This window comes from Balaenoptera borealis (genome assembly GCF_965194805.1).
Source record: "Balaenoptera borealis genome assembly, chromosome: 5".
NCBI lineage: Eukaryota > Metazoa > Chordata > Mammalia > Artiodactyla > Balaenopteridae > Balaenoptera > Balaenoptera borealis.
In genome coordinates, this window is record NC_138862.1 from 124,580,736 (window position 1) to 124,605,792 (window position 25,057).

General features: G+C 48.9%; 1 protein-coding gene across 17 annotated transcripts in view; it reads right to left on the reverse strand.

Moving 5' to 3' along the window:
- PXYLP1 (2-phosphoxylose phosphatase 1) overlaps window positions 1–25,057 on the reverse strand; it is a 78,917-nt gene that overhangs the window by 3,521 nt on the left and 50,339 nt on the right. For all 17 annotated transcript variants that reach the window (XM_082392386.1, XM_082392380.1, XM_082392378.1 and 14 more), the window contains 3 exons: window positions 13,710–13,868; window positions 12,238–12,364; window positions 4,301–4,440 (listed from right to left, as the gene is read on the reverse strand). In XM_082392386.1, the coding sequence (XP_082248512.1) occupies window positions 4,301–4,440; window positions 12,238–12,364; window positions 13,710–13,868 (426 nt within the window). The remainder of the gene's footprint in view (window positions 1–4,300; window positions 4,441–12,237; window positions 12,365–13,709; window positions 13,869–25,057) is intronic.

Consider the following 25,057-nt stretch of genomic DNA (forward strand, 5'->3'; position numbering starts at 1 on the left):
TGCCCTGGGACAAATCATTCCTCAGTGTGCCTGAGGAGTTCATGGAAAGCTGTCATGCAAGGAGAACAAGTCACTTGCTGGCTGCCTAGTCCCCCCACTTCGGGGACGTTCCCTCCTTCACACCATCCTCCCTACTCTCCCAGCTGAAGGCTCTCTGCTCACCTTCTGGGTACATTCTGCCCAATCCTGCTAGGGCTTTACCTGCTCATCAGCAAGGACACTGTCTCTGTATGGATCTGGAATGATCTCCCAGATACTCAGAATATTTGGGGGAAAAAAAAAGCAAACTGCAGAACAGTATGTTTATTATGCTGCTTTTAAATAAAAATGAGGGGAAAATAAGAACGTGTATTGGCAGCTGCCTGTGTTTTGCATAGAAAAATTTTGCAAGGATGCACAATGGTTACCTGGGGATGATGGGGGCTCAGAAATGGGGGAGAGGTGGAACATGGGTAGGAGCGTGAATTTTAAGTTTACCTTTTAGTTGTTATAGTTTCAAACTACACACAGGAACTATACCACAGTATAGTATCTTGAAAAAAAAAACATCCAGAATCTGTGTCTGCTCCCGTTCCCCTCTGGACCTACCCTGTATTCTGAGGCTATGTACATTAAGGTTGGCGCACTTACTGTGTGCCAACCTTTCTCCTTTAATCCTTACAAAAACCCAGCAAAGAAGGCATATTATTATTATCTCCCTTTTCCTTATTTTACAGATGAGGAAACTGAGGCCCAAGCCATTCACAGTTAAGACGTGGCCGAGCAGAACTCCAGCCCCTGTCGCGGCCCAACCTTGTGCTCTTTAGTCCCTGCTCACAGCACCTCCTCCCTACACGTTCCTGCAGAAACACTACCCATTCGGGGCTTCTCCTTCTCTCCAAACACAACCTGCATCTTCATGACTCTGTTCACGCCCTTCCCCCCTTCCCTTTCTCTTCCCAGTGAAATCCTCATCCTGGCTCCAATACTACCTTCTCTGTCTCCCTCCTCCTCCCCCGCTCCCCAGAGGTCCAAAATTAATCATTCCCTCCTGTTCGCACAGGCCGCTGGACCGCTAAGGCAATAGCTGCGTTCACTGAGCCTAGCATATGCTAGCACCGTGCTAGGCGCTTTACACATGCTGTCTACTGCAGCTTGCCACCAGCTCTGTCGGGAAGATGTAATGAGCCCCGTTTCACAGGTCTGTCTACTCCAAAACCCGTGTTTATTCTGTAAGAGCCTGCGACTCGCAGCAACACCCTCAGGGGTCTCCATGCGCTGTACCACTGCAGCTGCAGGTTCCTTTAGGACAGCATCTTAGTTATGCGGCCACCCCCCCCCCTCCCCTACATGCGGCAGCTGCCAAAGCATCTGGGACAGAGTAGGCACTAATGATCAGTCGCATTTTACACAGCTCCTGTGGGGTGCCCAAAGTGTGCCACTTACAAACGATGATTCTAACAGCGATGTGAAATTTCAAATAGAAGATAAAAGTGACCACTAAACGAGAACGAGGGAATAGGAGCAAACAACCGCAAAAATGATTTCTAGGGTAATACTAATTCAGAAAACGATGATGATCATAGGTCAATGGAGAAGAAAGGTTAGAATGAATAGCTGCTCGATGCAATTACCCTGACTTCCTAGCCAGCTGACGGACACTGACCCTCAAGGACCCCATTAGATTCCCTCAGGAACCTGAACATGTAAATTCATCTCTACACGTGGCTAGGACTGTCTCTGCTGACAGACACACAGCAAAACCATAGAGGCAGGGACAGACAGCTTCTTTATTGCTGGCACCAGTCTCTGGAGGTCTGGTCATATTCTTGCCCTTAAGAGTCTGTGAGTCACCCTGAATCTTTATAATAAATGTCCTTTTTTCGCTTGAGTTGGTTTCTATTACTTGCAATCAGTGGTTCTAGGCAAGCACGGTTCTGTCCTCAGGGAGGGTTTGGTCTGTCACAATAATATGGGGAGGCACGTTCCTGACCCCTAGTGGGTGGGGGCCAAGGGCCAGACAGTCTTCACAAGGAACTGTTTTCTGTTCCACGTAACTTTTTTTTTTTTTTTTAAAGCTAGGATTTTTTTTTTTAATTAATTAATTTTTTTTTTTTTTTTTATGGCTGTGTTAGGTCTTCGTTTCTGTGCGAGGGCCTTCTCTAGTTGCGGCAAGCGTGGGCCACTCTTCATCGCGGTGCGCGGGCCTCTCACCATTGCGGCCTCTCTTGTTGCGGAGCACAAGCTCCAGACGCGCAGGCTCAGCAATTGTGGCTCACGGGCCCAGCCGCTCCACGGCATGTGGGATCCTCCCAGACCAGGGCTCGAACCCGTGTCCCCTGCATTGGCAGGCAGATTCTCAACCACTGCACCACCAGGAAGCCCCCACATAACTTTTGAATGTACAAGACATTCCCTCATGTGAAAACCCTGTTTAAATACTTCAATCTCAAATCTGGTTTTTTGTGTCTATAAACACAAAACCATTTTTGCATAACATTAACATCCACTGAATTTTCCAGAAATGCAATATAAATTAAGGGACACCTGTCTTTTGTTCTGATCACAACTTGTCAAAAAAATCATGTCCTGACACGGGGTAGCAGAGTCACCAATACGCATCCCTTGATCGGTCTGCATTTGTAGCTGTCACACACACCCATCTACACTGAAGTGCAAGCAACTGATTATTTCATCCTATTTTCTAACAAAGGTGCGCTCAGGCATTTATATTGAGATATACAGAGTTATATAATAAATTAGTTTCCTGTTGTTTCTACTTCATATTACAATTAGAGTGCCTGATATAACTGTTTTCTAAAATTATGTATATAGAAAAGTTATATTCGAATTTCAGTTCAGGATAGTTCAGGGAGCACCACAAAACCCTTGTTAATAAAAGGGGGCGCTGGATCTGGTAGGCAGAGAACTCCTGTTTTAAACTAATGCAGAGGGGCTTCCCTGGTGGCGCAGTGGTTGAGAGTCTCCCTGCCAATGCAGGGGACACGGGTTCGAGCCCTGGTCTGGGAAGATCCCACATGCCGCGGAGCAACTAGGCCCGTGAGCCACAATTACTGAGCCTGCGCGTCTGGAGCCTGTGCTCCGCAACAAGAGAGGCCATGATAGTGAGAGGCCCGCGCACCACGATGAAGAGTGACCCCCGCTCTCCGCAACTAGAGAAAGCCCTCACACAGAAGACCCAACACAGCCAAAAATAAAATAAATAAATATTTAAACTACTGCAGAGCTTGTGCACGTGAACTAATTAGCAAAAGCTTTTGACAAAACTCCTTATTCAAGGCTAGTCCTCCAGAGACTTCAGCTCACCCCACTCTGTCACTCAGTATCCCCAGTAATGGGGAAACCAACAGGGCCAAGTACAGGACAGAGACCTTCCTTCCATCAAAGCTGAGGTCCTAAGATGCTGGTGGATCAAGAAACAGAACGTGGCCAATTGGTCGCCTTGATTCCTCCAGAAAGGCTGGTGACCACGCAAAAGTCCTTTAAGGTCCCAGACTGAAGAAGTAGGAAGCTGGAACCTCTTAGGGGACCACCAGTTCCTTCTCGTACCGACAAAGGTGACCCCACCGTTAAATCACCAACCTACGCTGACAGTGAACTGGCTGCACAACGTTTCGAACAGGGCTGCAGAGGGAGAGATGGGCTTCCGTGAGGAACACACAAGCCAGACAAACTCCATGCTCAGTGGGGCTCTGCCATATGCGTGTCTCCCTGAGATCTGGTGCATTAAAACCTTTCAGCTGCTTTGTCTGAAGTAGCTAAGAACATGGGACTGCTTACATAAATCATGGTCCATTCACAGTGGAATAATATGCAGCTGTCGGAAATGACGTTGATGAACATTTATTGATAGGGAAAGATGATCTCAATATATTGTTAAGTAAAAAAGTAGGTTACAAAACAGTGTTTAGGAAGATACCACCTGTGAGAACGAGCGTGTGTGCGTGTGTGTGTGTGCGCGTGTGCCCACGAGTGCATGCAGATATAAACACAGGAAGAAAGATTATTAATTTCTTTGGTGGGATTGTGAGTGCTTTAAATTTTCTTCCTTTTGCTTAATTGTCTTTCCTGCTTTCTCTTCCATGAACATATATGGTTTTTGTAATAAGAAAAAAGGTTATTTTTAATATTTAGAAATCACACGTTGAATTAGATAACCTGGTGGGCACACAGCTGCTTGAGGTGCTGGCCCTACTCACCCCTGCGCCCACAGCGTCTTTCCCAGGAGGCCCCGATACACGCGTCCGCCAAATCCAGGAGCGGGTGGGAGACTGAGTAGGGGAGGGGCAGCCCCACATACCTGTCTGCGTGAGCTCTCCCATCTCACACAGCTGGTGACTGGGGTAAAGAGGCAGGGAGTGCAACGGGCTTTCGAAAGAGGCTCCGGATCCTTTGGACATGTGACTCACGAAAGCCTCCAGTTTAGGGTGATACGGTTTCCTAAAGAGGCAACACAGAGAGAGTTAGTGGTTAGCGTGCTCCAGAACCGTCCGTGACGATTTCAGCCTCAGCAAGCAGGATCCCAAGTGAGCCAAGCCCTTTCTCACCCACAATAATAGTACATTCCAGTTTCACGATTACCTGCCCGCTGCCACCTACGCATAAAATCCCCACTCCGTAAGGCCAGCCCGAGACCCCGCCCTCCACCCAAGTGCCCATCATCCTCAGCACCGTGGGAGTCAGCGCTGACCTCATCCGCCCGGTTCCCCAGGCCTGCACCACTCCTGTCTCCCCCTCCCGGAGGCCACCAACCCCCCGACCCGAGGCAGCCAAGCCGAGGCTGGGGGTCCTCCTCGATTTCTCCCTCCCCTGCGCCCCCTCTCCTGTATCCCTGCATCCCTGAGCAGGGTCTGCCTCAGTCAGCTTCTGTCTGGATGGCATGGGCTCCTCCTTGGCCTGCCTGCAGTCTAATTTTGCCTCCTCCACAGCCAGTGAGGTCGACGTAGAAGGCAAGCCCGACTGTCACCACTCTTCCACGGTGCCACCTTCCCAAGAAGCCACGCACAGCCGTCAGTCTACTCTGGCCCTGCCTCACTTTGAGGCCCAGGGCTCCCTAATGCTGCGCTCTGGCCACGCACAGCATCTGCCTTCTGTGGGCCCTGCACACCTGTTCTTTCATGCTTCCAAGACTTTCCACATGCTGCCTCTTCCTCCTAGAAAATGCATCCCGACCTTCACTGGGGTAACCCTTAATCCTTAACCTATGTGACCTCTGGAAAATCTCCTGTGAAGAAAATTAACTGATTAAGATAACCCAGATCTCTACAGCTCACTATGCATTTTGCACATATGGTATCTCATTGCATGTGGGGTAGGGATGAATAGTGGAAAAAAAAACACACCAGGTTATTTATGAGATCTGACATTATTTATATTTCTGCCATGTAGTACACATGGTAAATCAAGATTTATTGTTCTAGTCACTAATACACAATTTCCCTGAATAATGAAATGACCTATGAATATATACGCAATTTCTCTGAATAATGAGATAACCTATGAGTATACACACCTTTTCTTTAAATAATGAAATGGCCTATGAACGTTTATACACTTTACAGCTGAACAGAGGTGGACAGATAGAGTAGTTCCCAACTAAACTAAATCAGCACGAAAAGAAGCGAAGATAAATTGTTTAATGGCAGACCCCTGCTGTCTGAAAGCCTAATTTACTTTGGCAGTGCTTTTACAATGGCTGCCAAAATGGGTTTATCTTTCAAAAACATAAAGCTAAAAAAAAATCCATTCCAGAAATACGTTTTAAAATTAGAGAATGCTAATCCTGACATACAGTATATAGTCTAATAAATCACCCTGGATTGCTATAGGGCATTATGGCTTTCCATAAAAACAGAGAATGTGTTATTTTCCCTGAGGCTAAAACACATAAATATTTGCAAACTGGGAAATAAAATGTCCAGACTGATAATGAGGCTGCCAGAACAAATCCACATAAACAAAGGCTATCCATCAACAGGAGTCAAATGTTCTGCTCCAGGCCATTATTTCAGGTTGGTGATGTTTGAGGATCTAAGAAAAGCTTTGCTACCAGCTTTAGAAATGAAATTTCACTACTGAAAGTTTTCAGGGAATCTGACTCATTAATGATGCATTAATATCTAACTGTATTCATGGAAACTTGTTTTTGATATGGAAAGATGACGATTCATGGAAGAAAAACTTCACTTACGTAAGAGAATAACAAAAGACTTTTAATCAGGAATAGGACCAGGTAACCTCAGTCCCTGGGCCTGTCCTGGATCTGAATGACCAGATCCTGAGGGAGGAGATAGATGGGTTCCAGGCTGAGCAGCTAGAATCTGTCCCCTGTGGACAGATACTCCAAGATAAAGATAATGGCGGGAGCAAGGAGGAGCTGAGTCCTGCTTGGATAAAAGACAAAGAGACCACATATTTCTCATTCTTGAGGTCAAGGAGACCCCCAAGCTACACATGCGCAGAAAGGATCCTCAGGGGAGGGGGTGCTAGACCATAATATGTTCTGTCAACTTCTCAGGGAACCTAGCGCCTGAGTCCATCTTGGCTAAAAGATGCACGTGCACCCAGGGTAGGGCCCTGAGCCAGACCAGATATGGACTCAAAGCCAGACAAAGCAAGATGATTGGAAACCCAGAACTGCCTCCCTATAAGTGATTTAACCCACCCCAAAAGCCCACGGCTCTCTCCTTCTCTCTCTCTGAGCCCGCCCATGCTTTCTCCGCACGTATCTTCTCTCCTAATAAACACTTTACTTGCCTCACTACTTTTTGTCTCTTTGCTGAATTCTTTCTTCAAAGCAGACAAGAGCCAGGGCAGCACTGTGGTCTGGGTTCGACCCCTGGTCAGGCAACTGAGATTCCCACTTCAAGCTGCCACAGCCAAAGCCACCCGAGATTAGTCCTGCCTACCGCATCTACTGCTCCAACCCTGCAGCGGAGAGGGTACCCAGCACACGGTAAATACCTCAGAAGCACACAGAAATGATTTCAACTGGGAAGTGCCCCAACCTTCGATGCTTCAAGAAAAGTCCAAGCCTTCTTAATCTGTAGCAATGAATATGGCAAGTTCCCATAGTGTTTATTAAAGTATCCAGATTTTGATGGAAATATTAAAAATAAAGGCTGTTGTGAGTGAGACTGTTACTTGTAACAGACTCTCTTTGACCAAATTTTAGTCTCCTCCGAACCCTCTTCCCAACCAAGCCTTGACCTCCGGACTTTCATGTTCTTTGGATTTATATCTGTCTTTGCATTCCCCATTTTCAGCAAAACTCCTGCTAAGTCTGTTTAGCCAGAATCTCCCACTTTTGATATCTGATCACCCTTGATACATGATCAAATTCCTCACCCCCAGTGGTATCTGATCACCCTGGTCTGCCTTCAGCAAGAATCCTGTGGAGTCAGTTTAGCCAGAACCCCCTGACCCCTGATGTCTCCTCATAGTAATTTCCCATCCACTGACCCACACCCTGCTCCTCGGCTATAAAACCCCACTTGTCCGTGCTGTATTCAGAACTGAGTCCAGTTCTACCCTTCTGCATTAACTCCTGAATAAGATCTGTTTTTACTACTTTATCTGTTCTCTGGCTCTGGTTTTTCTTTAACAGCTATATACTAAAATCTATTCTCCTCTTCTTGGGAACTTGGTTAGAGCCCATTTCTGAAGTCCTAGTGGTCAGGTAGAGCCACGTGACTAAGTATTCTCCAGTGGAATGGAAGGATGTATGCCAATCTGTGTTTAGGCTTTCAGATCACGGGCGTGCCCCCTTCACACTCTCTTCCTTCCTTCTGGCCACTATTCAGGCACTGCAGCAACCCAGGTTCAGTCACGTAGACATGCCTAGGGCACGGTGGGAGCAACAACCTGGAAGGAACCTGGGGCCCTGAATGACCAGGTAAAGCCAAGTTATACAACCTGGAACACTCATCTCAGACCTTCATGCAGGAGATAAACTTCTATTATCTAAGGCAATGCATTCTTGGTCCTCTTTTTTATTTTTTGGGCGCACCACGCGGCTTATGGTTCACGGACCAGGGATTGAATCCAGGCCCACAGCAGTGAAAACGCCGAGTCCTAACCACTGGACCACCAGGGAATTCCCCCTTGGTTCTCTTTATTATAACAGCATGCAGCCTAGCCTTACCCTGACCAACACAGAAATGATTATATCTGTGATGATGAATTTTTCTTCAGGAAAAACCCACGTTACTGTATTCTCATTGGAAATCTATTTTCATATTGAAAATGGAAAGAACCAGCAGTGCTACCATCTTAAGCCTTCAAACCATTCACTTCAGAGGTCTTGTTTACATTTTTATATGCATTTTTCACACCTATTTATGCCACAAAACATACATGGAACCCCAAGGCTCATCTACACACCTGCAAGAAAATTTATTGTGCTTTAGCCATAATCTGAGCAATTACTGAGTTTTGTACAGATCATTAAGACAAGCAGAGAAGAGGTATAAGACCAGTGACACTGTTACCAGAAAACACAATTCAAAAAAGCTTATATGACTAGAAACCATAATAAGTTCATTGCACGGATTTTTACAATTTATGCTAATTAAAGAATTTATTATTTTATATTATTAATAAAATGAAACTCTAAAAAGATAAGCTTAATATACTCTTCTCAGTCTTTAGCTTTCTGGACCTTTCTGCTCTGTTTGACGTGACTACCCACCCCCTCCCCCTTCCTGAAGCTCTGCTTCCTCAGCTCTCATAACATCACTCTCCTGCCTCCTTCCTGCTGCAACTTCTCCATCTCCTCCTGGGACCCTCCTTTCTCTCTGTGCTGTAACTGGCTGGTGCTCTTATAGGGCTCTGTTTTGGGCCCTTACCTCCCTCCAGAGGTTCTGTATGTGATACCGTTCAAGTCCACAGCTTCGGCTGCCATCTACATGCTCAACTCTCAAGTCAACCTCTACCTGCCAGCCAGACAATGTTCCTGAGCCCCACGACTACTCACGAAGAGGCAGCTTCCACTACAAAGACTCTGAGAGTCGTGGAAGGTGTCCTTATGAAGGGAAACACTGGGGTGTCCGGCTCCTGCTGATTCAGCTCACTGCGTGCCCGCCGCCAGCCCAGTGTCCTTCACCAGACGGGAGTAATGGGCACAATTCAGGACGCTCCGCCTTTGAGGAGGCCATGAAAATTAATAATTCGTGAAGCCGAACTGGCACCTGGGAAGGCAGCAGGCACAGCTGGTGACCCAGATCCCACAGTCCCAGGGGATTCGGAGGCCCAGCGTGGGTCCCCTTAGCTGGGAGCCCTGCTCACTCTTACACTAAACGTGTGTTTATAATGACAAGTCAACTTTTATTGTTATAAAAGATGGAATTCATTAAATGCCATTAATTAATTAAACATGCATACTCCACCCACTTTCTATAAAGGATTGAAAGTAGCTCCTAAAAATACAGAATGTACTTGTATGAAATAGAACTAGACCAAAAGACCAAGGCCAGGGGAAATGAGGCAGAGGCAGCTGGGGCAGCTGGTCCCCAGGAACTGCACCTCTCAGGTGGGAGCTCCAGAAGTGGCCCCGTCAGGGCTGTGGCAGAACGAGGGGCCCCGGGACCCGACCTGGCCCTGTGACCAGGACCACTCAGAGAGGAAAAGAGGCCGGGCCTGGGAGATTCCAGGCTGCTTTGGTAAATGAAACACCATTTCTCAAGCGCTCAGTGGGGACCAGGCTCAGCACTTTACTCCATCACCTTAGTAGACTTCACAAGGATGTTTTAGGGAGGTGAGATGAGTCCCCTACATACGAACCTTCAAAGCTTTCAAAGATGCGAACATACGTTCGCATGTCCAATCACGTAAGTTAGTTCACGTGTCTGGTGTCATCTATAAAAGCTGGGTACCTCGGCTAACTCTGTTGGACTTACAACAAACTGGACTTACAAACGCGTTCTCAGAATGGAACTTGTTTGTATGCAGGGGACTTACCATATTACTATCCGCACGCTCTCGGACAGAATACTGAGGCTCAGAGAGATGAAGGGATTTGCCCTACATCAAACCGGTGACAATGGCCTCAGAGGATTTCATGGTCAAGACTCTAATCTCCTACGATAGATACATGATAGGCAATGATGACCTGTGATTCTCATTGGGCTCCTGAATTCATTCTGCAACCAACCCAGTCCAACAACTATTACATGTCAGGCTCGGGCTGGGCACCAGTGATATGGAAGGAATAAGACCCAGTGCCCTGAGGGGCCAGTGGTGCAGGCAGAGCACAGACAACGATGCTGGGAGGACAAGTCGTAGAGCACCAGCACGCCCACTGGAGGCCTGCACGCCGCCCGGCGGCCCTGCCCACGGGGCCCTTCCCTGGGAACAGCCAGGTGGCCCTCAGAGGCCTCGCGGGGACCTCTCCAGCAACAGCTGACTGGCCTGGGGGCAGACCCATTCTCACGCCCGGGAACCTGAAGCCCAGCCAGAGAGAGGGGAGCAGAAGCTGCGAGCTGCCGGCTGAAGCGTGGCACCTCCCACAAAGCCCTTGAGGCTGCTCTGGGTCCGGCCAGCTCAGCGGCCTAGTGGCCCGCCTGTCCCTGGGCTGTTCAAAGTCCTGTACAACGGCAGGACTGTGCCAGTTGTTAACACACCGACACTCCGCTGCGCCCGAAGGAGCAAAGCCACCCCTCCCAGCTGCCCCCCCTGTGTCCTCCCGCCACCCTGGGTGCTCCAGCCCAGAAACTAAAGGGTTAATACCCAGTACAGCAAGTGGCCTCCACCCTTGCCTAGTCCTAAGCCAGTTAAGGTCTGGTCATTAAGTATTTTGTTCTGAGATTCTTCCCATACGTCCCCCTTTTTCAGGTTGAGTGAGGCGGTGGCAGTGTCTGATACAAGCAGAGAATCCCAGCTAATGCACTGGGAGAGGTCTCCTAGAAGGCGTACCATCTCAGGGGGCCTCGAAGGAGCTTTGGAAGGGGGCCAGCAAGCCAAACGGCAGGTGCAAAGGCCTGAAGGGTGAGGGGCTGGCAGGCAGTGGTTGGCAGGGGCCGAGGGTCCCAGCAGAAAGGCCAGCACAGAGGGCTAGAGACGAGGAAGAAAGCCAGGGACTGCCTGGTGCTCTGACACGGGCTGGACTCCATCCAGGGTGTTTCCCAGCCCATGGGACACAAGGACATGCATCCGTACTTGCTGAACACAGAAAAGAAGACGTAAATCCCCGGGCTGCGAGGTTCGTGGCCTCCAGCAGGAAATGAAAGCCTAGAGTCACGTGGCATTTCGTGATGTTTTTACATAAAATGGTTCACTCCATCTTCCCCTTGGTATTAGACAATAAGAAGGCTGAGATGCAAAGGGTTAACCTGGAATTCCCGGGTCCACACTGCCGTCCACCGTGAAGGGACAGCCCTGGCTGCAAGGAGGCAACCCATGGCTCCACCAGGCTGGCGCTGCCCGGGCCAGGCTGGCACCCCAGGCGTTCCATCAGAAGAATGTCATCCCCACCGAGCACTTCCCCCGCCTCCTCTCCTCATTCAGTAAACGCTGCTTGGGAGGTTACGCGTCCCCTGACACATTTGCTGAGGCCTGGCCCATCACTTTATTGCTAACTGTGCCTCTCATTTTAGAGCCACGCCATGTCCACATGCACAATTTCTACTCTCTTTTCAAGTATTTTTTCATCGTAAGGGCTCTCAACCGAGGGCAGGCTGTCTCTACTCCGGTGAAGAATGAAAAGGTTGAAGTAAATGTCTTCCGGTTGTGGCTTTGCAGCTGGTAATGTGCATCGTCCTTACCATCCCACTTATTCCTCACCCCATCCCTGTCCGGGCAGCAGCGTCATCCCCATTTTAGAGACAGAAGGCTGAGGCTCAGAGAGCCTAAGGGACGGATCTGCTCCCCTCAATGAAACGGGCACGCCAGGGTCCGAGGACTCCTAACCCAGTGCTCACTGCACCCCGTGTCCCAGCTGTTCCTCAAACTGAAGAACAGCAGGGTGGGAGACTGCAGAGAGCAGGCTGGCCTGGGCTCAGATCTCAGTTTATCTGCTGTGTGGCCTTAGACAGGTGTTCTCACCTCTCTGGGCCTCTGTCCTCTCAACTGTGAAATGGGATTCACCTGCAGGATTGTTCTGACGATCAGACTCCTGGCAAACAGTACTCACTGGATGAGAGTGTAGGCCACTCCCCGATTCTGTAATTCTCCAGTCAGCCTTTTGATTTCAACAGAGGCAACAGATTCTTGAAAATGACTTTTAGGAAAACTGCAATTTACCTGTTAGCCACCAGAGTGCAGTCAATTTCTGGGCGCTTCGTTTTGGGAATGACATACAGTGGGTACCTGTCCCCGTGTCGAATGAACACATGCACTGAGACCAGCTTAAAATGATGCGGGGCGTGACCTGCGAGAGAGAAGCACACTGTCTGGTTATCACCCAGGAGATGTCCATGCCTTGGACCTCGCAGACCATGGTGGAAGGGTGCTGTGCTGGGTGGGAGGCCTCTCACTAGCCTCACAGGGCAGAGGAACATGAGAGGGCTGGCTACGCCCCAGCCCCCTGGAAGTCACGGGGAGGCTCTGGGGTATGGCGGGGGTGAAGGTCACACCTGACCTCCAGTGAAACGTGGGCAGGACAATTCATGTAATGGATAAAGAAGATGTGGCACATATACACAATGGAATACTACTCAGCCATAAAAAGGAACGAAATTGAGCTATTTGTAGTGAAGTGGATGGACCTAGAGACTGTCATACAGAGTGAAGTAAGTCAGAAAGAGAAAAACAAATACCGTATGCTAACACATATATATGGAATCTAAAAAAAAAAAAAAATGGTCATGAAGAACGTAGGGGCAGGACAGGAATAAAGATGCAGACGTAGAGAATGGACTTGAGGACACGGGGAGGGGGAAGGGTAAGCTGGGACGAAGTGAGAGAGTGGCACTGACATATATACACTACCAAATGTAAACTAGATAGCTAGTGGGAAGCAGCAGCATAGCACAGGGAGATCAGCTCGGTGCTTTGTGACCACCTAGAGGGGTGGGATAGGGAGGGTGGGAGGGAGACGCAAGAGGGAGGGGATATGGGGATATATGTATACGTATAGCTGATTCACTTTGTTATAAAGCAGAAACTAACACAACATTGTAAAGCAAAAAAGAAGACTATTCATGCAGCCTCACGCACATCCACAGACTAGGGGAGGCCCACAGAAGTACCGGAAACAATGACTTCTGCTTTAAATCTGCCTCTTGTAAAACACAGCAGGGCACAAACAGATAAATATTCAACATGATTCTTTGATACACTTTCAAAAAAGCAAAGCTCAACACAGAAATCACATTTTCCTACACTTTCACTTCAAGACACCAGCAGGGCATGCTGTGGTCCTAAGCCCGGAGAGAGCCCGCCCGGGAAAGGAGCTAGCTGAGGATGACACCCTAGCGCCAGCCAAGGCCACCTTTCCATCCCACTGTTGTCTCACTGATAATCAGGATGATGGCAAACATTTGTGGAGGGCTAATCATGAGCCTCGTGCTGCTCAAGGAGGTCACTTAATCCTCCCAGCAGCCCTGTGAGTAGGGACTGCTAGCTATGCCCATTTTACAGACAAGGAAACTAAGACCTGGAAACTCATTCAAGGACACAGCCTAGTGGCAACTGCAAGATTTGGGCCCTAGCCGTCTAGCTCCTTAGATGCTGCCTGAAGATGGCACCACGTTGGGCAGCGCAGCCAGGCCTACCTTCCATGCTGCGCTCGGCCACACGTGGAATGTTGCAGTACAAAAGGGCTTCGTAAACGGGGTCCATCACGGGGGGCTCCGTCACCGGGTCAGGCATGATCCTCTTTCGATTCTTGCTAGTCACTCCATTCTTAGCTGCCGACACTGGGATCAGGTGGACTACAGAGAAAGCAAAGCAGGTCACGACACACGTGGTCCTGGGCGGGGGGCGGGAGTTAGGGGATAGGGTGCACAGGCCAGCTAGACGGGCCCAGAGGGCAGCTGGATTTTCACCGTAACTACCGACTCCCTCAGAATTAGGCTGGACTTCAATGTAGCAAAAAGTCAGCTTCAGCTGTTTCTTGAGCCCCCTCCAAGCCCTGCCTCTTTCTCTCAATGCCATTATCCTTTCCTTATCAATAATTATCTATGCAACACCAGGTGGGTTCCCCAGAGAGAGGGGGCCTCACCCGTGGTGGTAAAGGAAGAACTTACACACTAACTTCATGCAACCCGATTACTTCGTTCTGAACACCCTCTGAATTCTGGTAAATACTAAGGAGGAAAACCATCACCTACTGAGTGCCTACAAAGTGCTAGACAGGTGTCTGACGTATCTCATTTAATATCATCTGCTTTGCACTTTGTGGGCCCTTGAGCCCAAGCACAGGCAACCGCTCATTAATCCTCAAGAGACCATTTTACAGAGCAGAGAGCCAGGGATCCAAGGGGAGGTTGAGGCAGCTGCCCAAGGTGTACATGGTGGATGGAAAGCCATCTCCAGTTCACCCCTCTGCCTCCAGACCAGGTTCTCCCCCACTGTCTGCTGGATATCACGGGTGGGCCCTGCAGTCTGTTCTGTTTGTTCATCTACTGCTCTTTCTGTTGGTGAACCACTCCTCCCCCCGCATGTGGTTGGGTTGAACTGTCAATCACATCGTCCTGCCGCCTTGAGAGAGGTACACTACAGACACGGGGAAAGGGGCTCCTTTTCTCCTGGACGCTGATCTCTAAGAATGGAAACCTGGGGCTGCCCCAGCCATCTGTGGCTCATGGGCAGCCTCTGCAGTGGAAGAAAATGAGGCTAAGTAGAGATAAGCCAGACCAACAAATGAAGAGAGTTATCAGAGAGAAAGAGGAAGGAAGACCTGAGGACATCCACCCTTTGAGCCCCTGGGTCCAGATGTGGTTAAAGTGTCCATTAGACGTTCCAGTTCTGTAAGTCGAGAAAGTCGTCTTCTTATTTCAGCTAGTTTGAGTTGGGTTTCTGTTAGTTTCAACGAAATGAGTCCTGGTCCGTACACTTTATCAATTATTTATAAGCAGTTGTAAGTCCATCTTCTGGGTCAGCGGTCCCCAGTCTTTCTAAGAGTTCCCAATTTGGAACGCCCCACATAATAATAGTTGGATGTTTAGCATCGCCAACTGAGGAAATACACGGAAATATGTGTGCCCATGAATCATTTAACTTCTAAAAGGCTTATTAGTCATCATATAATATATATGCATACATTTGAACAATAGCTAAAACAGGGCCCAATCACCAGTCTAAATCCACTTAAATTCCCTAGCTACTCCTACAAATTCTTCTGTAAATATTTAAAACTTCCCTTTGGCAAACAGATGTTATAAACAAAAGTAAAAGATAAGCAATCCACTGAGAGGAAAATATTTGCAACATATATTACAAATTATTAATATCCAAAGTGCACAGATCTCCTACAATCAATAAAGGATATAAGCAGGCTAATTATAGAAAAATAAATACCAGTGGCAATAAACACATGAAAAAATGTTCAACAGTATACATACTTGAAGAAATATAAAATAAAACAATAGGACGTGATTCACCCCCACCCCACCAGACTAAAAATTCACATTTTAACAATAATATCAGTACTGGCAAGGGTGTGAAACCTACATTTCCATATACTGCAGGTGAGAGAGGAAACTGGAAGGACTTTGCGGAAGGAGTATTTGGCAGTTGCCACTAAAATGTTACATGTGCTTTATCCATGACCCCATTATTCTACCTCTTGGAATCTATTCAACAAAGATATCAATTCCCATCACCAAGACGTATGGCCAAAGAGATTCACTGCAGCGCTGTTAATAACAACAACAAAAAAAGGGAAATGACCTAAATATCTTTCATCAGCAGAACAGAATGTTACATCCACAGTGGAATATTCTGCCACAGTTAAAAAGAATGGAAAAGGATCAAAGATAAATGAAATGAATAAACCAAGTCACTGGATATTTATGTAAGTCTTTTTGTGGAAAGAAAAAATTAACCATAAATGTTATGAATATTATGTAATATACACTCTTATTATGTAAATGAACAGAAAAATGTCTACAAGGACATCCATCACAATGCCTTTGGGGAATGGGTAGAATGGGGTGCGAAGAAGTATTTTCACTTGTTTTTCTGTAACTGTCTATATTGTTTTACAAATCCACACACATACATATGTAGATATGGATTTACAACAAGCATATGTTACATATATTCTATAGGTATAGAAATATATGTATATTTCTATAATGTCTAGATATACTTTTTTTTCAATAAGCATATTTTCGTTCATTACTTATGATAAAACAACAACCACAGAGCTAGAGTTGGCCCTTCACCAACTCAAATTAGCCCTTTGATTGGTCCTAGAGCCACTTTCTTCCTAACAGCTAGAAGGGCCCAGAACTGCTAATACATAGCTCCGGTGTCCAGAGGTCATTTACCATGGGAGGATTTGTGCCAGATCAAGAGAATGATGAAAAGTAGATGTCCTAAGGCAGTATGTTAATGACCCAGCCCCTCCGGCTGTGCGGCACCCCTCAATCCTTGACTCTGCTCTGTTATAAAGTGGTACCAGGTTCTGGCCCCTTGGCCATGCCTGTGGGCACACTCCCTTTGAGTCTGGGCCAGGGAAAAGCGAAGCTAAGGAGACAAGATAATATGAGTGACACAGGGACAGAGGGGCATGGGTCCCTGCACATCCCAGAGTCCCCACAGTTTGCTGGCTTATCTGAGAGCACACGGGGTTAGGCTTGTTGGGGCTGCCGCCTGGGAACTGCTATAAGCTGAATGTTTATGTCCCCCCAGATTCACATGTTGAATCCTAACTGCCAAGGTGATGGTATTTGGAGGTGAGGCCTTTGGGAGTGATATGGTCAAGAGAGTGGAGCCCTCACAAATGGGATTAGTGCCCTTATAAAAAGAGACCCCCAAAGATCTCCCCCACCCCCATTTCTGCCATGTGAGGTTACATCAAAAAGATGCCTTCTAGGAAGTGGGCTCTCACTAGACACCAAATCTGCCAGTGCTTTGATCTTAGACTTCCCGGTCTCGAGAACTGTGAGAAATAAACTTCTGTTGTTTATAAGCCAGCCAGTTTATGGTATTTTTATTTAGCAGCCCAACAGACTAAGATAGGAACCACCCACAACTCAAGGAAGCAATGGTTTGAAAGCCACAGGTAAAGAAACCTTCCATCCAGAAAGTTTTTATCTGCTGCTTCCTCTGGCATCTGGGCCTGTCAGCCTCGCCCACTAGCTGTTGAGATTACCTTCCACTGTTTTGCACCTTCCTGAGTCACCAGGACACAGAGTCAGTCCATGTGGGGTCCTTTGAAGGGTCCTCCAGATACCAGACAATCAGGGGAAGTTCTGATGCATAGAGGCCATGGGGTGAGACGTCTCCCCAGCTCCATCTCCCTGCGTCCCCTCCCCTACCTTGTTCTCATTGTCCTGAACTGCTCAGAGCTGCCCCCACTCCCACAGGATGCTTTTCAGGATGTTTCCCTCCCCTTGCTTATGCCTCTAACCTCACTCCAACCTCTGTTTCCCAGATCTGGCCAACTCCGTAACTCATCCCAGGGGTCACCTCCTCCAGGAAGCCCACCCCGAATCCCCAAGTAGTTTGGACATCCCCCTTCTATGAGCCCACCTGGTTCTTGCTGCTCTCCTAGCTCACACTACAGTACATGTAAGCAGAGGTGTCCACAGGTTATCAACTCGCCAACCCAAATGTCCAGAGGGCCAGAACTATGTCTCTTTCAAGTTTATATTCCCCCAGCAACCAGCACAGGGAAGGCCCTCCATAAATACTTGTTGAATTAAACGTCTGCCCTGAGCCAGGCACTGTGCTCCATGCTTCTGGTGAAATACCTTCTTGAATCCTCATGTGGGAACACTAAGGGAAAGCAGTCACCTGACCAGCCCTGGGGGTGGGGATCGTCCAAGCAGGTTTCCTCGAGAAGACACCCAAGCTGGGACTGAAAGGCAGAAATGAAGCTGGCAACACGGGGAAGAGGAGAGGAGGATGAGGGAGGACAAACACAGCAGACAAGAGGCAGCAAGCTGGCTCTAGGTACCACTGACGCCCGGTCCAGTTGGTCCCACCAGGGCTGATGCGCAGGGATCCGGGGAAAGGTTGGCTGCAAAGGAGCAGACCTGGGCTGGAGGCACCTCTGCCCCGGCTGCCGCCTGACTTGCCCATTAGGAGTCCTGGGCTTGCCTTGTTCATCTCAAAGCGGGCTGCGGGGCAGACTCGGGGGCTGGGGAGCAGACTCCACACCTGGGGCCTAGCGCTGCAGGATACTGCTTCTCCTGGCAGGCCTCCCCAGCTCCTCTGATGCCCTCAGGACAATTAGGAACTCTGCTGATCCCACGCAGATGACAACAGCTCAGAAGAAAAAAGGACTGTGGGAGCGTCAGAAGGAACAGTGGGCAGGCAAAGAGATGGAAGGATAACAAGTTTCATCATGTAGGTGTAAAAAACCCCATGAACCTAGATGAGTGCCCTGGGACCACAGTATTACTGTGGCCAACATGAATTACAGAATAGGAGACGCCTTTAATTGATAATTAACTCAGCACCAATGGGCACGCAATTTCTTTGTGGTGTGATTTCCCAGCAGAAGAGAACACTTCATAAGGCACCCCGTGGATATGAGTCTCTCCCATTTATGTCTGCTTTACTTGCTCATCTCACCTACAGTCATTTTCATCCTGTCCTCACATCCATAAACCTTCTTGTATAAAAAGGTGCCAATGAGGTCTCAATGTCAAATAATGGCAGAGAACATGAGCTCTAAAGCAGTTCCTCGGGCCCCCTCACTCGTAACAGCAACTAGCAAACTTCTTAGAACCACAGAGTAAAAGAATCAGGTGCTGTTTCACGTAGGCCCTCCCCGTCTCACCCGCACCCTCCCCAATGTACAGAGAATGGATCCATGTGCCTCATTAGCAGACATCCCTGTAGCTGTGACTAGAATTCGAGCCAACTGGCCCACACTGCTTTTTCCAGCCTTGGACTTCATCCTAGGAAGAGCAACCATCAGCCAGGCAATGGACCGCAGGCAGAGGCAGGTCAAGGGACTGGCCTGGAGTTCCACAGCCTGTAAGCCAGGCCTGCTGACCTGCCAGGCCGGGTATTTATGCATCTCCCACCCAGCCATCCAACATTTATTGAGCACCTGCTGGGAATTCTTCAGAGAATAAAATACCAAGGTCTCTGCCCTTCTGCAGGAGCTTACAATCCAGTTGGGGATGGTGTTAAGATATTAAGTAAGAAGAAGGGAGCAGAAGGGCGTATGGTCCTTAGAGGGAAATGCCCTCAGTCATGGTGCCTCTGCACACCCTGGTCGTTGGTTTGGGGGTACAGGTGCAAGAATAATACAGGAATGACTTGGATATAAAGGAGATACTGGGAAGTACCACAGGAGTGCTCAAGAAGAGCCTCAGGGGACTTCCCTAGTGGTCCAGTGGTTAAGACTCCACGCTCCCAATGCAGGGGGCCCAGGTTCCATCCCTGGTCAGGGAACTAGATCCCACATGCCGCAAATAAAAACAAAAAAGATCCCGCATGCCGCAACAAAGAGCTCGTACATGGCAGTGTGGATCCCGTGTGCCACAAGCAAAGACCCGGTGCAGCCAAATAAATAAATAAATATTAAAAACAAAAAAACAAAAAAACAAAACTATACCAAATGTTAAATTCAAAACACAACACAGTAGCATTCATATAAAAAAAAAAAAAAGAAGAGCCTCAGGTGAAATACGGCCTATCAGGTAGTCTCTGCTCAGCAGCCAACGCTATGAACATGTCTGAAGAGAGACGTTTCATCCAATGATGATTCGCTTCTTTTAATTTTTATTTATTCTATTGACGGCCCCACGGAAGAGAGGAAAGGAGAAAAACAAAGAGTCCAGGGTCAGGGTCAGATCATGGCTTAGCACAGGCCGCTAGGCAGAGAGCGCCTTCCCGTCTGGCCCCGGGCCTCAGGCCCCCTTAGTTACTTCCAGACGCCCAGTGATGCCCACAGTCAGCGGGTCCTGTTACAGCCAGGTGTGTGCAGCCAGCTCACTCCCTGGGAGTCACTCTGACTTGCGCGAAGACAGGCCAGTGCCTCTCCTCCAGGGCACTAAGCCGGTGCCCACAGCCTGCAGCTCCTCACTCCATATGGGGGCTCTGGCCCAGGGCAGAGGACAAGGATCCACCTGCTTCCTGGCCTCCTCCCAGCAGCTCTAGCCTGAAGAACCCGCTGTATGCAGGCCTTTACAGGAGATTTTGATGGAGCACCGTGGGCCCACGCCTGGGTCAGAGCACCGCCCCTCCTTCCCTTCTGTGGGTGACTCCTCTCCCATGCCAATCCTGTGCTGTGGTGGGCGCGGTCATGCCCCTCCTCCAGGACCCTCCCCTTGCTATCCTGACGGCCCCAGGGATGGGATCTGGCAACTAGCCCACTGTGCCAATAAAGGCCCTTTTCAGGAGAGAGAACTTCTCCATGTGCAAGAGTCAGTTTTACAGGGGGTCAGGTGACCTCGGAACCCGCACCTCCTGCCATCTCTGCCCTAGTTGTTTAGTTATCCTGCTGTTGTTTAGTTGTCAGCTCTTCCTCTGATTACACAGACACGCTGGCAGGTTGCAGACAGGTGTCAGGGACACACACACAGGCGTCCCAGGGCAGGTGGGCAAGTGTTGGCTGACCTCTGTCTCCTCGGCTCTGTGCTCAGCTGCCCCAGAGGTCTCACCACTGACTGCGCCGGCAAAGAACCTGGTGGGGCCGACGTGTGGCCCCAGCACCTGCTTTTCACCTTCCTAGCTCCACAGCCTGCCTCACGCTTGTTGGGACCTCAGCCCCGGGCTGGTCACCTCCCTAGGGGACTATAGTCACCTCTTCCTTGTGCCACTCAAGTCTGTCCTCAGTCAGCCCTGGGGCCACAACTCCCTTAAATAATTCTGCTTATCCAAGATGGTGCCTTCTCATAAGTTAAACACCCCTAGTCCTGTCACCTGATGTCTCCGATCTCTTCCTCCCAATAGTCCAAAAGGCTCTTGAATTCTCTCCTTCACTGGCCTGCCAAAGAATAATGATTTGCTCTGACAGGTAATTCCAACAATTCCCTTTGTGTTCCTCAATCCACTAAGGCGTCTTGAATGCCCTTTCTGTCTCCAGCCTGCACTGAACATAAAAATGTGTGTAATTCTCAAATAAAAACCAGAACTACACCACCAGAGCCCCCAACAGGGTGGGCCTCGTGCGGCTGAGGACCCAGTTCCTGTCCTAGGCTGTCTGCTAGCTCTTGTCTCCTCCCTGCCTGACCCCCGTCTGACAACTGAGACCCAAGTCCACAGGACGGCCAGAGTGCAGGAGCAGGAGACCCACCGTGACCTGAGCCTGAGGCCAGCTGCGGACTCGTGGAGGGGCCAGGAAACCTCACACTCCTATGGGACCACTGGTAACTGGCCTTGACCTAACCGGGTCCCTTGGGTTAGACGCTGCGAGCACCAAGGACTCCAAATCATGACAGAGACTAGAAATCAGAGAGACGTTCAAGACAGGTCCCCAAAAAGAGCTATGAAGAGAACCTCAGACATCCTTAACCGTCTCAGGGCCTGGATCCCCTCTACCTTACCTCTGAGAATCCGATAAGAGCTACTGATCCTCAGCCCTGAAAAAGGACTGCATACACTTACTTTTAAATTTGATTTCTCGGGGTTCACAGCACCCCTGAAACCATGTGAGACAATGCAGATGTCCATGAACTCAGGCTAAGAACTCAGTGTACCTGGAAATAGGTTTCCAATTTCAACACCCTTGAGAAGAGATTTTTTTCTTTTTTACAAAATGAAAAGGGATCTTTACAATTCATATAAACACGTGTTCATCCTAAAATAGCCATCAATACTAAGGTATAAAAAGAAGTGAGTCATGCATATTCGTCCCACCCAGAGAACCCACAGTGAATGCTGCAGTGTGTGTGTGGCTGGATGTCCTGGCAGAGGTGAAACTGTTCTCCTGTCCCTGCTCCAGTGGGAATGGTGACAGGGTCACTATGGCCCAAGGGCATTGTTCCTCCTTCCCCAAGAGCAAAAAGTTTTCTGTCTCAAAGGTCTGCACCCCATTGAGGCCACCAAACCAACGGCTCAGAAAGGTGGGTCAAGGCTGGTCATTTGCTTCTGTGAAAAGGGTCCAAAGGAAGAGCGGTCAGGTGGGTGGGAAAGCCTTGGGGAGGCCACCTCAGTGAGAGACCACGCACTGCGGGGGGCAAGGGGGCCTCAGGCATCTGGACGCTGTGAAGACTGGCCATCTCACTCTCTGCTAGATACCTGAGACTGGGGAGAAGCAAAGCGGGGTTCCAGGTTCCCCAAGAGGCAAAAACCCCTGGCCAGTGGGGTCCAGCCCCTCAGATGGCATAGAAAAAAGAGGGAGGGAGACAGGGAGGGCAAGAGGTGATGCCGGAGCCCAAAACAGTTAATTCAGAGAGGGCCCTGCATTGTGGCCAACTCCCCGTCCCTCCCACTCCGGGCGGCCTGGCTCTGCTGGGCCCCAGTGAGGCATCGTGTGCCGGGGCCACACTGGCAGGAAGGATGGTGAGACGGTTCCAGAGCTCTCTCTGTGTGCATTCCTGACTTCACCTTCTTATTCGGGATTCAGATTCTGTCCCCCAAGACCCCACTGCTGATCAGTCTCAAAAACCTGCCCCTCCAACCCCTTCCCCCTGGTGGGACGCTACCAAGACCACAGGGCTCTGCCTCTGATTACAACTACCTCACTTCAAGTTTTTTTTTTTTTGTTTAATGTCATCAGCTTGGAGCACTGTTGCCAAGACAACAGGAGTTGTCCAACAGCCCAAGCTGATGAGTGCAAACTCCACCTGGGCAGACTCCCACTGCATCCCTCGCTCGCTTCCACTCAGTGGGTGCTCCAATGTCAACATCCTGCAGCTTCCTTTCCTACTTTGTCTCTCTCTTCATACAGTCTTGGCGATTGGCACACGTTATCCTGAATTCACTGACTCATTTTTACTAACACTTCCTAGTTTTACTAACTAGCCTGGATAGTTTCCTCTCCTCTAAAACGGGAGATTCCCCTTCTTAGCAATATTGCTGACTACACACACACACACACACACACACACACATAAAAGTACATGTCCTTTTAGTAGATATATTATGGACAACCTTCCAAGTCAATACAGACAGGTCTATGTAAACATGGTATAATGGATGCAGCAGTATTTCCTGTTGGACACTTTGGTTGTCTACCCCTTTTTCCTATTATAAGCAGTGATGAAATAAACATCTCTGAGCATACATCTCTGTCCTCCGTCTATTCTTAGGAGAAATTCTCTAAGATCAGAAACAAGGAAGGAGGGAAGGAAAGAAGGAAGAAAGGAAGGGAGGGAGAGAGGGAGGGTGAGGGAGAGAGCGGGAAGCAGGGAGGGGGGAGAAAGAAAGAAAGAGACAGAGACAGAGACAGAAACAATGTCTCCATCCTGGAAGAAAACTAGAAAGAAGCCACGGACATAAATGTGTCCCATTTTTAGTTCGTGGAAGGGCCTGCGTGGTACATGATACTCTCACCTCCTCCAATAACAACTGTGACATGAGCTTAAGACGTTATGATAAAAGCTGATTTGTCAGACTTAATTTTGTCACTTACCTACAGAGTTTTTCCTACCCAAAGATATTTAACTCTATGTGGTAGCTGGGCATGAAACATTCAAAGAAAAAGCAAAATTAAAACTCTCAGAAATCAAAGAAAATAAATCTCCAAGAAAAGGATCAAGATTAATTAAAAAAATACTAAATAAATAATTTATTTAGAACCTATGAACCCTTAGGTTAAAAATGCAAGCCCTCATTTTAAATTTCTCGTTTTTTGGACTTCGACTCACCAAAATAAAGACCCAGGAGGAACCTTACTGTGTTTTTTAAATACACAGTACATTAGAGCCTTGGCATCCTAAGGGTTGCATCCCCAAACCTTTGCCACCAAAACATATTAAGATCTTCATGAATCCCCAAATTTACACACGTCACCCGGACACATGCTTTCCTCCATAAAATGTACACGGGACAGAGAAGAGAGAATGACAAAGCCCCGCAGCTTTGCAGGGCAGGACGCAGGACCAGCCCAAGGTGCCCACTCACAGCTATGATTACGTGCATTTGTGCCTCAGCAAAATCCCCGCCACCATACGCCACAGACCTTCGGGGGGGCCCACGAAGAGCTGCAGCTGCAAATGCCAACAGCCGACCTCGAAGGGCGGCAGGCGGAGGCCCCAGCTCTTCCCCCTGCTGCGCTCCCACCCGGCTGCCGGGGCTTGTCCTGCTTCTCTGCTTGCTCAGGGTGCTCTCCCCGGGCCTCCTCATCCAGGGCCAACAGCTCCACGTGGTCGACCTCCCAGAATGTGCGCCGGGTACTTCCTTCGGCCTTCGGCACGCTTAAGCCAGGTGGAGGGGCCGTCTGTGTGAGCGGCTGCGTGGACGCGTGAATGAAGGCAACATCCACTGAACCACCTGAGCCAGAATCCTACACGGCGTGGCAGAGCCTTCCCTTCTCTTTCTTCACCCCGGTCCCGCTGCACCGCCCCATCGTTTAGCTGCAAGTCCACAGAATCACCTGATGCTCTCAGCTTTGCTCCTTCCTTTCGGGGCCAACACCTTCATCGGAGCCACTCCCAGCCTTTAACTGGAGGAGGAAAGTGGCCCCGAGTTGTCTCTCAGTATCAGCCTCCCACCGGCCTCTGAATGGGCAGCAGCCAAACTCTGTGTACATTAGAACCCCCAGGGAGTTCTACTCCCACAGTTCTGATTCTATGGGGAGGGGCACAAATGTGCTCTTTTTTTTGTTTTTGGAACATGCCTTTTAACAGACGCCCGGGGCTACTCTGATTAAACTGCTCAGGAGACCACTCTCTGGCAAACACTGTACCAGACTGTGGTCTTTCCCAGACAAATCTAATGATGTGCTGTCTTCCCTGCTTCAGTGGCTCCCCATACTTTCAGGATATAACACGGTGATGGAGGTGGCCTGGGCCTTTGTCCACCTTCACAGCTACACACCGGTGACTAA